At 49.7% G+C, this 13762-nt stretch overlaps 1 protein-coding gene across 2 annotated transcripts in view; it reads left to right on the forward strand.

Annotated features, from left to right (window-relative positions):
- Positions 1 to 13762, forward strand: part of LOC112969323 (mitogen-activated protein kinase kinase kinase 3-like) — a 68560-nt gene that overhangs the window by 50928 nt on the left and 3870 nt on the right. For both annotated transcript variants that reach the window (XM_026072514.1, XM_026072525.1), the window contains exons 8-16: positions 479 to 612; positions 3132 to 3205; positions 4971 to 5038; positions 6982 to 7074; positions 7999 to 8193; positions 8914 to 9062; positions 9685 to 9816; positions 12490 to 12619; positions 13243 to 13420. In XM_026072514.1, the coding sequence (XP_025928299.1) occupies positions 479 to 612; positions 3132 to 3205; positions 4971 to 5038; positions 6982 to 7074; positions 7999 to 8193; positions 8914 to 9062; positions 9685 to 9816; positions 12490 to 12619; positions 13243 to 13420 (1153 nt within the window). The remainder of the gene's footprint in view (positions 1 to 478; positions 613 to 3131; positions 3206 to 4970; positions 5039 to 6981; positions 7075 to 7998; positions 8194 to 8913; positions 9063 to 9684; positions 9817 to 12489; positions 12620 to 13242; positions 13421 to 13762) is intronic.

Raw genomic sequence — 13762 nt, forward strand, 5'->3', positions numbered from 1 at the left:
TTCGGTACAAACTGCTGCCCATATATGAAATGGGTAAGCGCTGTTGCACAGCGAGGCTGTTTCCCGCGTCGCCGAACCAGGCGGTGACGTGATCCAGGGAGGAAATACCCGGAGGTCAGAGAGGAAGGTGGGTTTTGCTTTGAGTTTGCCTGGTTGTATTACGACAAAACTCAAGAGTCCTTTTCTTCCTGGCATCAGCAGAGTACCTAGACACAGTGCGAAGCTCTTAGGGGCCAGAGTAGGCTGAAAGCTAGATGTCGTATGACCCCACAGCGAAACCAAGTGTCCAGGTTGCAAAAGCTTTGTAGGATGCCCCTGCTGTAAAGAGCATCACATCTCTAGCTCCTCCGTTCCCTTCCACCCAAGTTCAAACCCAGGCACATCCCCAGGAGGTTTTCGGTCCCTGGAGCAGCATCCCTGGAAGGAACTCGGTGGCAATTCCTTCCATCCTTGACCCATGTCTTTACCCGTGTCCTAGGCTCTCTGCACACCGGCCGGAGCTCTCCGCCCCCAGGCAGCGTTCCTGAAGAGCAGCAGCAGATCGCTCGCCAGGGATCCTACACCAGCATCAACAGCGAGGGCGAGTTCATCCCCGAGACCATGGATCAGAACGTAAGCGGGGCCGGCGTGCGCGGGGGCTGTCTGCCCCGCGATTGCAGCGTGCTCGGGCGTCTCAGGTGGCGCTGGAGGAGCCCGGCTCCGGCGCGTGCCTTCATGGGCCCTCGCGGCCGCAGCCTCCCCGGATCCCAGGGAGCGCGAGGGAGCGTGCCAGCAGCCAGCTGCCTGTGATTGCAGCCGCCCCGCAACGCGGGGCAGCAGCTCTCGCTGCTCCCGGAGCTCTGTTTCTGCCTCAGCTCTGGTTACAGCACTTGGCCCTGTTTGTAGCCTCTCTCTGTGGGTTTTGTCCGTCTCTCCTTCCCCCCTTTTTTTTCTTTTCTTTCCTCCCGTATTAAACAGTTTGTAGATCACAATCCCTCAGTAATAAAAGAGCAGCTTGTTCTTAAGCACAGCGGTGAGGAATACCTCCCCCTTGAGCTGCCTACAGCAGCGGGGAGTCTTGAGCGTCGAGGGACCAGAAGGAAAACCGCTCACGCCTCCCGCTCCGCTTGCATCTCTGCTCAGGCTCTAGCTCCCGAGGGCTCGAGGCAGGCGGTACCCCGGGCTCGCTGGGGGCAAGACTGGCTTTTGCAGAGCTCTTGGGAGGACRGGGCCGGGATCCGCCGCTCGCCAGAGGGAGGCGGAGGAGCCCCAAGCCGAGCAGCTCGTGCGAGCAGGCTGCGGCGGCAGTGGCCCCCGAGGATCCTGCCCGGCGAGCATTTCCTACGCTCGGATAGCRCCCACCGGCTCCGTTCTCGCACGCAGCCCCAGCCAGCGTTTCCATGGCAAAGCTGTGTTTTTAACGGTTTATTATGCAGCCATTAATAAAATAAGAAGTCGCTCCGGGTGAGTCTTGGCAGCGTCRGCGTGCAGATGTATCTCGTGCTGCTCGCAGCCAAAAGCTGGCCCTCTATTGTTTTTACATGACTTCCAAACATGTTTGGTAGGATTAAGACGAAGTGTGCGTACGTGCAGGGGGAGGGCCCRCGTGAAACCCCCCTTGGATGTAAATCTGGCCGCTAACGGAGCTACGTTAGCCCTAGCTGGGCGCTGAGCTCTGCCCCCATGACGTTTCCCAGCTGCTCTCCTCGCTTCTCCCCAGCATTACACTGTGGGTGGCATGTTGCCCTTCTCCCCGGAGGTGGATGAATGCAGGAAAAACTGCTTTTGTTTTTTGTTTTTTTTCCCCTCATTGAATAGCCATGCTTTTCCTCATAGGGATTTTGCCCTCAAAACGTCCTTGGGCTACAGCTTTTATATGTGCCTGCTGCAAAATCACCTGTAACCTGGTGCTCGCTGCCTTTTAGGGGATGCCGCTTGAGACCAGCTTGGTAGATGGACAGAGGTGGAATATGGACCCTGCTCAGATTCCCGGTTCTGCCCCCGTTTCTGTGCTTTTGGGGAATGACAAGTCCGTTCCAGCATTGTGTTAACTGCAAGGAAAGGCCCGCTGGGCTGTGGCATGGCTGGCAGAGGGGGGGAGTCAGGGTCTAACGGGGGCCTTGCTCCTCCTTGGCTGGTGCGCTTCGAAGCATCAGGCTTTGGGGTAAAAACTGCGGAGAAAAATCACCCTTTCCACATGGGACTGGCCTGCCAAAACACRGCGAGCTGTTATGACAACCAGATAAATAGGTCTAACGCAGGAACAGCGCAGGGAAAAGGAGGCCGTTCCCATATCCGGAGAAGGAGGAACGGCTTGGGTGCTGGAGCCGGCRGAGGGTGCCTCCTCGTGGGGTGTTTAACCCTCGCCGCTCGGCTTCCCCGCTGGCGGCGGCGGCGGGGCTCAGCCGCGGGGTTGCAGCCAGAAGGAAGCGTCGCGCCGCCCGCGGCACGGCCCGGGGCGAGCTCTGCGCGGGCCGGAYGCGTGCGTAGCCCCTAGGTTCGCCGCTCGACACAACGGCTCCATTGTTAGTAGCCGGCTATAAATAACCCCGGCTAGTACAATGTCTCATCCAGGAAGCGACACAAATGCAGCTTTTGACTCACTGAGCCGGCGAGAGCCAAGCCGGTTCCTCCGGCCAAAAGCCCCGTCGATGCCGCGCTTATCAACGGAGAGGAAGGCTGGTCTCGCGTGCCAGGGCAGCTCGGGGAAGCCAGGAGCCCGCGGCGCTGATCCTGGCTGTGGCACAGAGTATCCCGTCAGCCTTGGGCACGTCATTTGTGTCCTTTTTCTTTCTCCCCCCCCCACAAATACTTTGAGAGCTTTGAATCTCCTTGATTTCTCAGCATGCTCTGAACATCAGGGTGCTAATTCCCTTTGCCTCGCTTTCCCTACTAGTAAATAATGATAGGGAAGAACAATAATCCAGAGAGGGCTTCATTAACACAAGTTTTCTCTAGGAAGAAAACTCTCCTGTTAGGCTAGATATCGTGTCTACTGGGGCCATGTGGGCTGGTGTGAATCAGTCGGCTTCAATGGAGCCACGCTGATCTGCCCAGATGCTCTCCAGCAGAGCGACGGAGGGACTGTTAGTACTGGAGCTTAAAGAATTATAGCACATTATTTCATCGTTTCTCCTTTCTTTTGCTGTCAGATGCTCGAAGCTTTCATCAGCCCTGACGAGTCGCTGTCCGGGAGCTGCCAGTCGCTGGACAGACCTGTGGACAGGTGAGTCGGTYGTGGCGCCACGTTCGGAGAACTGCAGTCTCTCATGCGCGGCAGGAGAGCGGTGGCGTTGGTGGCATCCCCTGAGGGTCCTGCCAGGATTAAGATACACCTCCACAAAATGAGTTTATCTTGCAGAGAAGTGGGCCACGGCGTGATTTGTATTGCAGCAGTCCGAGCTGGACAACGTACTTGGGGGTCTGCAGACCAGCCTGCCGTTGTCTGTCTCTAGGCTTTCTGAATCCGTCAGGTCCTCTCCTACCCCTCTGGCTTCCTGCAGCCACCGCATCAATGCTCCCTTAGCCCACCGTGCCTGCTCCTCCGGGCTTGCTGCCTGCCCTCCGTTGACTGTTTGTAAATCCAGCAGCCCCCAGGCATTGCCAGCAGTCCCAGCTGCAGCAGTCAAGGTGCTAAGGACACCAGACGATCAGCCACTAAGTTTAGCTTCTCAGCAGGAAGCAACTAGGACACGTTGTACTGAAGCAGACGGCGGTTCAATAGTTGGTGTGGCRGGTTAGATCCAAGCTCACACGTGCGCCGTGACCATACGTTTGCTGCTGCACGTGGTAGTCTGTGTGCGACACGCAGTGTCCTTTTGGGAAGCAATTATTTTTTTTAACCTGCATCAAAGTTTTTCTTTTTCTCGCTGCTTTTGCCGCGTAGCCCCAAGGCTGCATTGATTTGACTGTGGGGCACGCTTCGGCTTTGCAGCTCTGTGGTTTGGATCTGTCTCAGCGTCAAGGTCCATTTCCTTTCTGTGGATTTTAATAATTTCCTGTGATGTATTTGCTCATTGTTATGGAAGTATTGAAGCTGGATTCCTTTTGCTCCCAGCCTCTGTGGCCCAGCTTCAGTTTTGCGTGGACTTTGCTAGGAATAACAACACAAGAAGCAGCACAGCCTGGTTATAATGCTTTATTAGGAACAAAGAGGCAAATGCTAGGCGTTTTTGCAAGAGGGTAGCATACYTGATTTACATTCAAAAAAGCAGGCAGCTTTGTGCATGGGGTCTAGAGAGCTGGAAAAGGCATGAAGAAGAGGGCTAGACTCTTCAAAGGCAGGAAAAGGAGTAAGCGTGACTATTTTTGCAAAGATGTAGCTGAGGCCTTGCTGCCAATTGCTTGAGATCACGTTAGCCTCAAGTGAGCAGAGGAAGGCACTAGGCACTGTTAAGAAATAACACAATAAATTTCTTTTCCCCATAGCAAATCAGTCGTGATTAACTGTGACATTAGTAGACTTCAGAGCACTTTACAAAGAAAATTTCTACCACAACGTCCGTTTTATTGAAAGGGAAATTCAGGCACAGAGCAGACGACGTTGCAGAGAAGGGTGATCTGTGTGAACCAAGCGTGGCTGAAGGACTCCCAATGGGGACGTCCACAGGAACTAAGCAATTTTTGCAGAATATTGCACGTTGAGCATTTGATATTCAGGGAAGAGAGGAATCTGCAGCCTTCCTCCTAGGTCGTCTTGTGCATAGGCGCTAAGGTGCAGTCTTTGGCCACATCATTGTTTCAGCCTGGTAACTGTTTTTTGCAGGATCATGGGAACATGTTTGCACTGGTCACAGGAGCAAGCTGTTGTCCTACAAAAGATAGCATTCGGTCTTGTGCAGGCTGAAGGATGAGAGCTCAGTTGAGTGCACTGAATTGACCAGGGGGTCTTTCTATACAGTTGGTGCTTTCTGTATGTAATCACTTCCTAATTCAGTCCACAGCCTTTTGGGTGTAATAAAGTGACTCCTATCTTTTTTTCTCCTTTGCAGCCCTCCCTTCACCCAAACCCCTGTTCCTGGAAGGAAGAGCCATCCCAAAGACGGTCTCGATTGCATGGGTAAGCACTCTTGGAAGTTTGTSTTCACTTAAAAGCGCAGAAAGCAGGCAGTAAAGTGACTGGATAAAGGCTATTAGAGAGATGGTACTGCATGAAAAGTAATTAAAAACCTGCAAGCAAACCAGCTCCATTGCTTAGGTTACACTTCACAAATGGCCCTGCARTGATCAAACATGAATAGTCTGCAAAGTTGAAGGACCCAGAGCATCAGACACAAGCTTGTCTCTCTCAAGTGCTACTACTACTGCTGCAAGAGCCAACAAGGCTTAAATGAGGATTAAGTACCTCAGGGCCTTATTCTGGATTCAGTTTACGCCAACAGCAATCCAGACTGGCAGCAAGTGCCCTGAGGTAGCAGAGGCAAGTGCATGAAGCTGTTGAAAAATCAGAGATGGGCTCTGTGCTGGGTGAAGATGTTGAACGGTCCTTGCTCTTGCATTTGGCTGGAAGTAACTGCAAGGCGCTGAGAAACAGCCTCGTGGCATCACCTTTTATTTCTAATAAGGTTCCCGTGAGTGGCGCTTTCAGGGCCCTGACTTTCTACATTGCAAAACCTGAGTCCCRAACACTCCAGGGAATCAAACCTCCTCCATTCGCATTAATAGGAGACAGACCTAGTAACGCTGCACATGCTGACACAGAAAGTGTATTGGTAACTCACAAGGATCATAGGTTACTGCTTAATCACATATAAACATCCAGCTGGTTAAGTCATGGAAACTCTGTAATATTATAATGACTTTCGCTATTAAAAATGAACAAATGGCAGTCAGCCTGTAGCATGATAACACATTTCTGGCCAGAGGCAGCATTTCTAGATTGAACTATAGACCTGAAGCTGCAGCCAGGCCATGTCGCTGAAGTTTTAATATGTCCCTGGTGGTCAGGCAGGCATTTCGCCTTAAAATGTCGCTCAGCATTGTTGCTCGCATGTGGCTCGCCGTGAGCCGCTTGACCTGTCGTTGTTGCTTTTCTTGCTGACCATATTTCAGCCATTAGGCGCTCCTCCGGTGCGCTGGTGTAATGGGGAAATCATGCCGAAGCGCGGCCAGGGCCAGGAGCGGTCTCCAAGGAGTGGCTGCTGGCCCCAGGCTAAGACAAACAAACACGCAGAATGGGCTGTGTCATTAGAGTTGGATGGAGGAAAAACAGGAGGTGAAAGATGGGGGGAAATGGCAGATATTTTAATCTCAAGTTGTTCAGTGCTACCAGCGATGGCTTCCTGTGCTTCTAGTTTTGTTTCTCTTTTGAAGTGTATAYTTATCTCATAGGTATCCATCCATCTTTCTTACATAATCTCCTGTGTAATCTTACTCTGATGCTCTTTAATCATTTCTATATATTTTAAACCTAGCTCTCTGGCATTTAATCAAAATAAATGTGGACATTTGGGGCACTAGGGGTTTAAATCAGTCTCCAACTTTTAGAGATCAAGACTCACATTTGAGAAGGATGTGAGGGATTGTCCCATGTCAGCCAAGCACTGGATTTTTGCATTTCCTTGGAAATAGCTGCTATCTGAGCAGGGATTTTGGACCAGATTTAGGCCTGCCCCTGCCTGGCCATTCTGTGTCTACACTAATTTTTGTATTTCCATGTGGAAATAAGATGTTCAGTACTCAGTCTTGGAAACCAGACACAGTCTGTGTTAATCCCCTGCCTTGTTGTGGGCCAGAGTCCATAATGCCAGTGGTTAAACCTCCATTGGTTTTAGGGGGACCAAGGCTAGAGCATCTTGCCCTTATTTTCCACTAGCGACGGGTGGCTGTGGACAAATTTCAGAGCAAACTTTGGCAAATGCCTTGCTGTGCAAACAAACAGTTTCTTACCTCGTTCTTCCCTGTAATTGAGCCTGAAGACCAGAACGCTTTCCCGTAAGAAACGCTCTGGGCCTTCACTACTGAGCTGATCTAAGAAACACATCTCTTCTTCCCTCCTGTCAGATTTCGACATCCCGTTCTGTGAGAGGTTTGGGAAAGGTGGGACCTTCCCTCGGCAATACCACCTCTCCCAAAGTCGCAAGGACTACAGCGATGGTAAGAAAACGATGGAGAGATGGGGAGGGAGGTGCGGTACCAGGGTTGCGGCGTGGGGTCGGCTTGCAACAATGCCTGGGACAGGAGAGACTTGGGAAGAAGGCATCTCCAATAAAAGGTTAAGAACCAAGTCATGTGGGATTTGCTTGCCTCTTCTGTATCTTCTAGGAGACCTTGAAGGTCTGCTCTTTCTCATGCTTGACAGTCAACCTTCTTCCTCCCCTCAGTCACCTGCTTTTGAGGACGCTGGTTTGTGTCCTTTACAGCGGGCTTTTCGCAGAGCTATCGGAAATCCCCTGGCAAATCACAGTAGTGGCGTCTGTTCGCGTTGTCTCTGTTTTAAGCTGATGAGCCCTGAGCTTCAGGGACCACTCCATCGCCTCACTGCTGCTAGCTCTTTTCTCTGCGCAATACTGCAAGTGGTGGGAAGCAAAACTGAATACGGATCAAATTCCCTTGGAAAAAAAAAATACTGAGGGCATGCAAACAGCATATTGAGCCTTCCAGAATGAACTTCATCTCTCGCTGACACATCCTTGTGCAAGTAGTTATCGTGCGATCTGGCACTGTGTGTGTGGTCATTTGTGTTGTGGTCTTAGGGGATGCCAGGGATAATTTGCAGTGTAAATCCCTGTCTGTTCAGAGTTTAATTGTGATTAAAACCAAACAAAAACCTAATTTAATTAAACTGTTGCAAACCCCTCTGGAAACATTCTGCATTAAATGTAATCCTGCCTGCTGTTAACGACTTTTAAATTGAATTAAAAATGTTCACAGGGTTTTGCTTCAGTTTCATTAAACTTGTTCTGTTTAATTTGTAGAGGTGCATCACTGCATCTGGGCAGCCATGTGAGAAGATGGCGATAGGCAGATACAAGCTGCCGCGTGCTTTCTGGCTGTAACTCTCCCCTTTTTCTCACGCAGGCCGGAGGACTTTCCCCAGGAGTTATTTCCCACAGGAGAACCTGTTTCAACTTGTCCCTTCTAGCCGAACCAAGAGCTTTAATGGGGACAGCAAGCTCGGCACCTTGCAGTATGATGAGTACAGACCCAAATGGTGGAACAATTGTGAAAAAGGTCTGCAGGTCTTCAGCACCTCCCCTACTAAAGCTAGGAACTGTAAGTGAATCAAAGCACGCAAGTGTCTGAGGTCTCAGTATGTCTGGACCTCAACACAAAATTGAGTTACCGTGAAATACTGAGTTACTGAGCAGCAGCTGAGCTGTGGCAAGAGGCTGGGAATGCACTCCGATTCTGTCCCCAGCAAGAGGCAGTCTGCACTAGCTTACATCTCAATGAGGAAGGCTTAATATAACGCACTCTGCCTTACCTTGGCCTTGAGTTAAGAGTACGTATGGGCTCAGCTGGTGTTTATGATGTGTTGAGCTTCAGCAAAGTGTTTGCACGTTGAACTCTCAATGTGCTCACACAGTGGAAGCTTCCAGGAGACCTGAGATGTGGGAACAAATCAGTTCCCTGTTCTTTGTCCTACGTTGCTGTGACCTCAGCACCCAAAGATGGTGTTGCAGGCTGATATTGCAAGACTGCCCACGTTATAGAAATTGGTGCATTCTGGCTGGTTTGGTGATGGATTGCAACCTAGTGAGATAAAACTGCTGTTCTCTGCCTGGGCTGCAGCTCAGCTGTGCTGTATCCTGCTAACTACCCTTATAACTGGAGAGAGAAAAGGTTCAGCATTACCCAATAAAGCAGTTTCTGGAAGAAAGACTCTAAAGAAAGGTGATATCGTTGCAGGTGTGGTCTGCACTATGTAGGGTCAAATAGTCCCTGATGTCTCTGTGCTGTGCTCTTTTCTCAACTCTCTTGTCTCTCCTGTAGCTCTACAGGCACCTGTGAACTGGAGACTGGGTAAGCTGCTTGGAAGAGGAGCTTTTGGGGAAGTTTATCTCTGCTATGATGCTGACACTGGCCGGGAGCTGTCGGTGAAGCAGGTGCCTTTTGACCCCGACAGTCAAGAGACAAGTAAAGTGAGTATGAGAGCAGGACTGCCTTCTGTAGCACACTGTGGGGCATAGGGGGGCTGAGAAACACGTGTCCCTGCCAGAAGGCAACGCATGGGAGACAAGGTGCCTTGTGTGTGCCTCCTCGATGTGGAGCGGTCCCCAGTGGTTCGTGGTTGCTCGTGATTGACAGGCTGATGTCGAGCAGCATGCTCTGATGATTTCTTTACCTCCCCTCCCAGTACCTCGGTCATGTTGGCCCACTCTGTGTCTCAGATCTCATCCCTTSCAGGTCTGTCTGCTCTTGCTTAGTTTTAGCCTTCTTGCTACATTTGCTGCCTTCTTGCTCTTGGCTCTGGGAGCTGCATTAGCTTTGGTGCCTTCATTCACACCTCATTCACACCTTTTCAGAAAGTTACCTTGAGCATAATTAAATAAGTAAATTTGTCTCAAAGCCAAGCCCTTGTGTCTCTCTCCTTATCAGTTCCTCAGGGCAGAGTTCTTCATTTCTGAGCCTTACATGGCTGATGTCCTAGTGGGCTGCTTCACAAGTACTGTAAAGRGTGTTTAGCACTGAACAGTATTGGGGTAGTATTTCTGTTCTGGTGAGGTATGTGTTTGCCCACGGAGCGTGTCTGTTTTGTTGCAGGAGGTAAATGCCTTAGAATGTGAGATTCAGCTGCTGAAGACTCTCCGGCACGACAGGATAGTGCAGTACTACGGGTGCTTGCGAGACCCTGAGGAGAGGAAGCTGTCCATCTTTGTCGAATACATGCCAGGGGTAAGTGCAGTTCCTGCTAAAGATTGTCCTGAGCTATAGAGACACATTCAGACTGCTCTGGAGTTCGGTGAAGTTTGGATCTGAAGCTCATCTCTACGCTGAGCTGCTCTGTATCTGATGAGCCAAATCAAAACAGTGGATCTCAGCATCCCTAGGGCTTGAGAAAGCTTAGGTTGTGAGTCAGATGTCATGGTCAAGCCCCTCAATGTGCAGTGGGTCAAATCAAAAGCCTTGAATGCGGGGTTTGGGTTTGAATGTTGGAGCAGGGTGTGTTCACAGTCTGGAATCTGAACTTGGTGAATGTGAGACCTCATCCAGATCTGGCTCCAAACACTGTGTCTTGAGCCCATCCGTAAGTATTTATTACAAATCCCTTCAGGAAGAGTTAATAGTACAGCTGTCCGCCCACAGCTGTCACCAATTATTTATGGCTTTCAGCACGTGTATGTTAAAAACAGTCTTACTCAGTTGTGAGTCTTCTCCTGTTTAGGACAGAACCTTCTGTCAGTAGCATTATTCTATCTTGCAGAGGTGGCATCGTTTTGTGACTTTGCTGATATAGGATGAAATATTCCTAGGGAAAAAGGAAGAAGCTTTAAGAGAGTCCAGCCAGAGGCTGGAGAATGTACGCAAATTTTTCTCTGTTTGCGAGCATGCAAGTTATATCAGCCATCTAGACAAACTCATCAGTTGGTATAAACCAGTGCAGCTCTATTTATATTGCTGGAGGATCCGTTCTCCTAAGTCCGGCCTGTCCAGCTGGATTCATTCCCTAGACTGTAGGAGAATAAACCCTTGTTTATACAGAGATTTGTAAGGTCAGAAGGGACTAAGTCATCTGGTCATAAATAATTCTGGTCATTAGTAAGTGTGTTAGAAGTTCTGCTAACACATCTTGCACATGAGTAATCAGGTGGATTTCCACATGGTTGAATCCCATCCAAGCACTGTCTTCTCTGCCCCTGTGGGCAGGCGTCTCTACGTTCAGGCCTTGCTGTATAACCGTGAAGCATGGACCCCAGACTATAAGCCCAGGGAATTTCAGCAGTCCTTTTGCTGCTTATTCTATAACGTGCTGATGTTTGTTAGCAGCCAGGAAACCAACATTTGATGCTAGGGCAGTGTCCAGCAAGACTGGAAGTTGAATGTTTGTTTTTCTTGTGATAAAATAGAGCTCTGACCAAATACAGATTGACTTTCATGCCACAACAACGGTTCATTTCACAAAAGCAGCTCAAGGCTTCAGTGTCTAATGGCAGTGGAAGTGAATGAGGTCCCAAACCATTCAGGGCAGCAGCTCTGAAATGTTGGGTCTAGTCAGGCTTCCAATTTAACACAGCTTGTTAGCCAAAATCTTCCCAGAGCCAAGCTTGGATGTACCGTTAACCTGACATTCTTATAATTACCCCCATTAAATAGCTGACAGTCTTTTCTTTTCCTTCCCTGCCGTATTCTGCCTATTCTTTAGAATTTGTGCTGAGAAAAGGGAATGATCTACTTGAAAGGTCCTGTTTCCTCTTCCTGATTATCGTGTCAGGATGAGGGTGGCCAGGATCAGAGTGCTTGCAGGGTTGTGGTTGAGGGAACATACCCTGCATGCAAGTTGCATGAGGGGGTAATTTCAGAGAATCCCAGATTACTCCAGCAGCGCTATGAAGGGGAAAGGTGAGGCCTCTCCAAAGGATCAGCACCAGCCTCAAAAGACAAGAAGGGCAAAATAGTAGCTGAGGCAGAGCAATAGCAGAGGTGGGTGGATGTGAAAGAGCCAGGACAGTCTGAGTGAGTTACTTGGAGCAGCGTGTCCCGCTGTTCCCAGAAGAGAACAACTCTGGCAAATCTTGGATCTGCCCCAGAACAGGCAGAAACAAGATGAGTTTCCCCTGTGCTTTCCAGCCAACCTGAATGCTGGAGGTGGAGCTGCATGCCTGACCTCTGTGGTTGAAACCCAAATCTGCCTCTGTTTCTCCCTGTGAAGAACCAGCTCTGATGTAGTTAGGAACATCTATTTCCAAGTGGCCAAAAAACACAGCTAAAACCAAGGGGGGGTAGCCTCTTGCAGAGGATAGATGTCTGTACTGCTGCTTCCTTCCCTCTTTGATCAATAAAACCAAACCACTAGGAGCCTGCACGCCTGAGTCAGAATTTCAGGGTACCTGCACCGTGTCCATTCTGGGGCATCTGGAAAACAGTCCTATGTGGGGTTGATCTTGTCCACCATGAGTCTGCCCACCTCAGGGCAGTGGATAATCCTCGCTGTAAGAAGTTGGCCTTGCCTCATCTACTGAGGGAAAGGCTTCATAGAAGACTGAACCATCAGCTCGGCCCTGAAGAACCCTGTCACCTTGGGTGGTAGCCCCTCATCAGTTTGGTCCTTCTCCATTTCCATATTGGAAAGGTCCAGCCACTAGAGGGGGAAAAAGACCTGTGCTGTTGGCAGGGATAGCACTCATATCCATCGGAGACCATACATCTTTCTCTGCTGGCATCTAGTACATGAGGGACAAGTCCTTGCTCTGTTCAGTGCCTAGTGGGGTTTTATTTTGTCATTTCTCCAGCAGAGCTTTTTTTTCTAGCTGGGAGATAACAGTCAGGAAAGTTTAAAAAGTCAGTGTGCCATGATGCAGCTAGTTCTGCTAGTCCTTACGGTTGGTGCACGTTGCTTGTTTGAAACAGGGTTCAATAAAGGACCAGCTAAAAGCTTACGGTGCTCTGACTGAGAACGTCACCCGGAAGTACACCAGGCAGATCCTGCAGGGAGTCTTCTACTTGCACAGCAACATGATTGTCCACAGAGACATTAAAGGTGAGTAGCTAATGCAGCGAGCCTTCCTGCCTACCTAGATTTGTTAGCCCCCTCCCTTCTCCAGATGAAATCTTGTGTGCAGAACACAGGGCCGGGATCCAGAAGTTAAAGTATTTTTGCCTTGGCTTTGCCTCTTGCCTTCAACTAGTTGCTTGAGCCATGAGAATCTTGAATAAGCAGCTGAAACAAAAAAAACGTGTTTCTTCCTGCTTGAGATGCCCAGATTAAGGACTCTTAACAGGGATTATCATTAACTGTGCTTATAGACATCAGATCTCTACACTTCTAAAAATATGGTATAACCCAAGAATTGAAGACTCAGAGGGACTGAGGGTTTGTTTATCTCCCTGTGCACGGGGAGGATCGTTGTTCACCTCCTGTTCAGGGCTCACCTTTGGGAAACCTGCTGAATGAGGTTATTCAGGAGGACTGGTGGGAGTCGGCCCTCCTGGAGAGTGACAGCCTTCAGAGAAGGGTTCTTGCATGATGCTGAATCCAGCTGAGCAAGGCCCTTTGGGCTTCTGCAGTGCCTAGCTCCTCGCCTGAGCCCTTCCTGCTCTCTGTGCTGGCCACTTTGGCTCAGCTGCTTCATCTCTTGGGATTTTTTTGCCTTTCACCCCTAGGTGCCAATATTTTGAGAGATTCTGCTGGAAATGTGAAACTAGGAGATTTTGGAGCCAGCAAACGCATCCAGACCATCTGCATGTCTGGGACTGGGATTAAATCTGTCACGGGAACACCATACTGGATGAGCCCGGAGGTTATCAGTGGAGAAGGCTATGGAAGGAAAGCTGATGTATGGTAAGGAACATGGCAAAAACCCCACCTTTGCTGCTTATAATCAGCTATCCCTTTGGGAAGTTGCAACGGGAGCAACAAGTATAGCTAGCATTTTGAAGGCAGAACAGTACAAGGATAGAAATGGGAGCTGAATGTTAGGATGACCTACGCAGATATCCAGAGGGAGTTTGTCTTAAACGAATGTCCCAAAATGGGAGCACTCAAAATTACAGCTTGCTTTTGGGAGGTCTTACCATGTGCAAGGACCACATGCTGCTCAACCCTGTAGCTGCTGTTTAATTCTGGAAAGCAGGTTGATACAAAGTTTGCCAAAAGAGCTGTTGAGTTTTGGTGGTGCTGATT

This window comes from Apteryx rowi, unplaced genomic scaffold, assembly GCF_003343035.1.
Source record: "Apteryx rowi isolate R43461 unplaced genomic scaffold, aptRow1 scaffold_109, whole genome shotgun sequence".
NCBI lineage: Eukaryota > Metazoa > Chordata > Aves > Apterygiformes > Apterygidae > Apteryx > Apteryx rowi.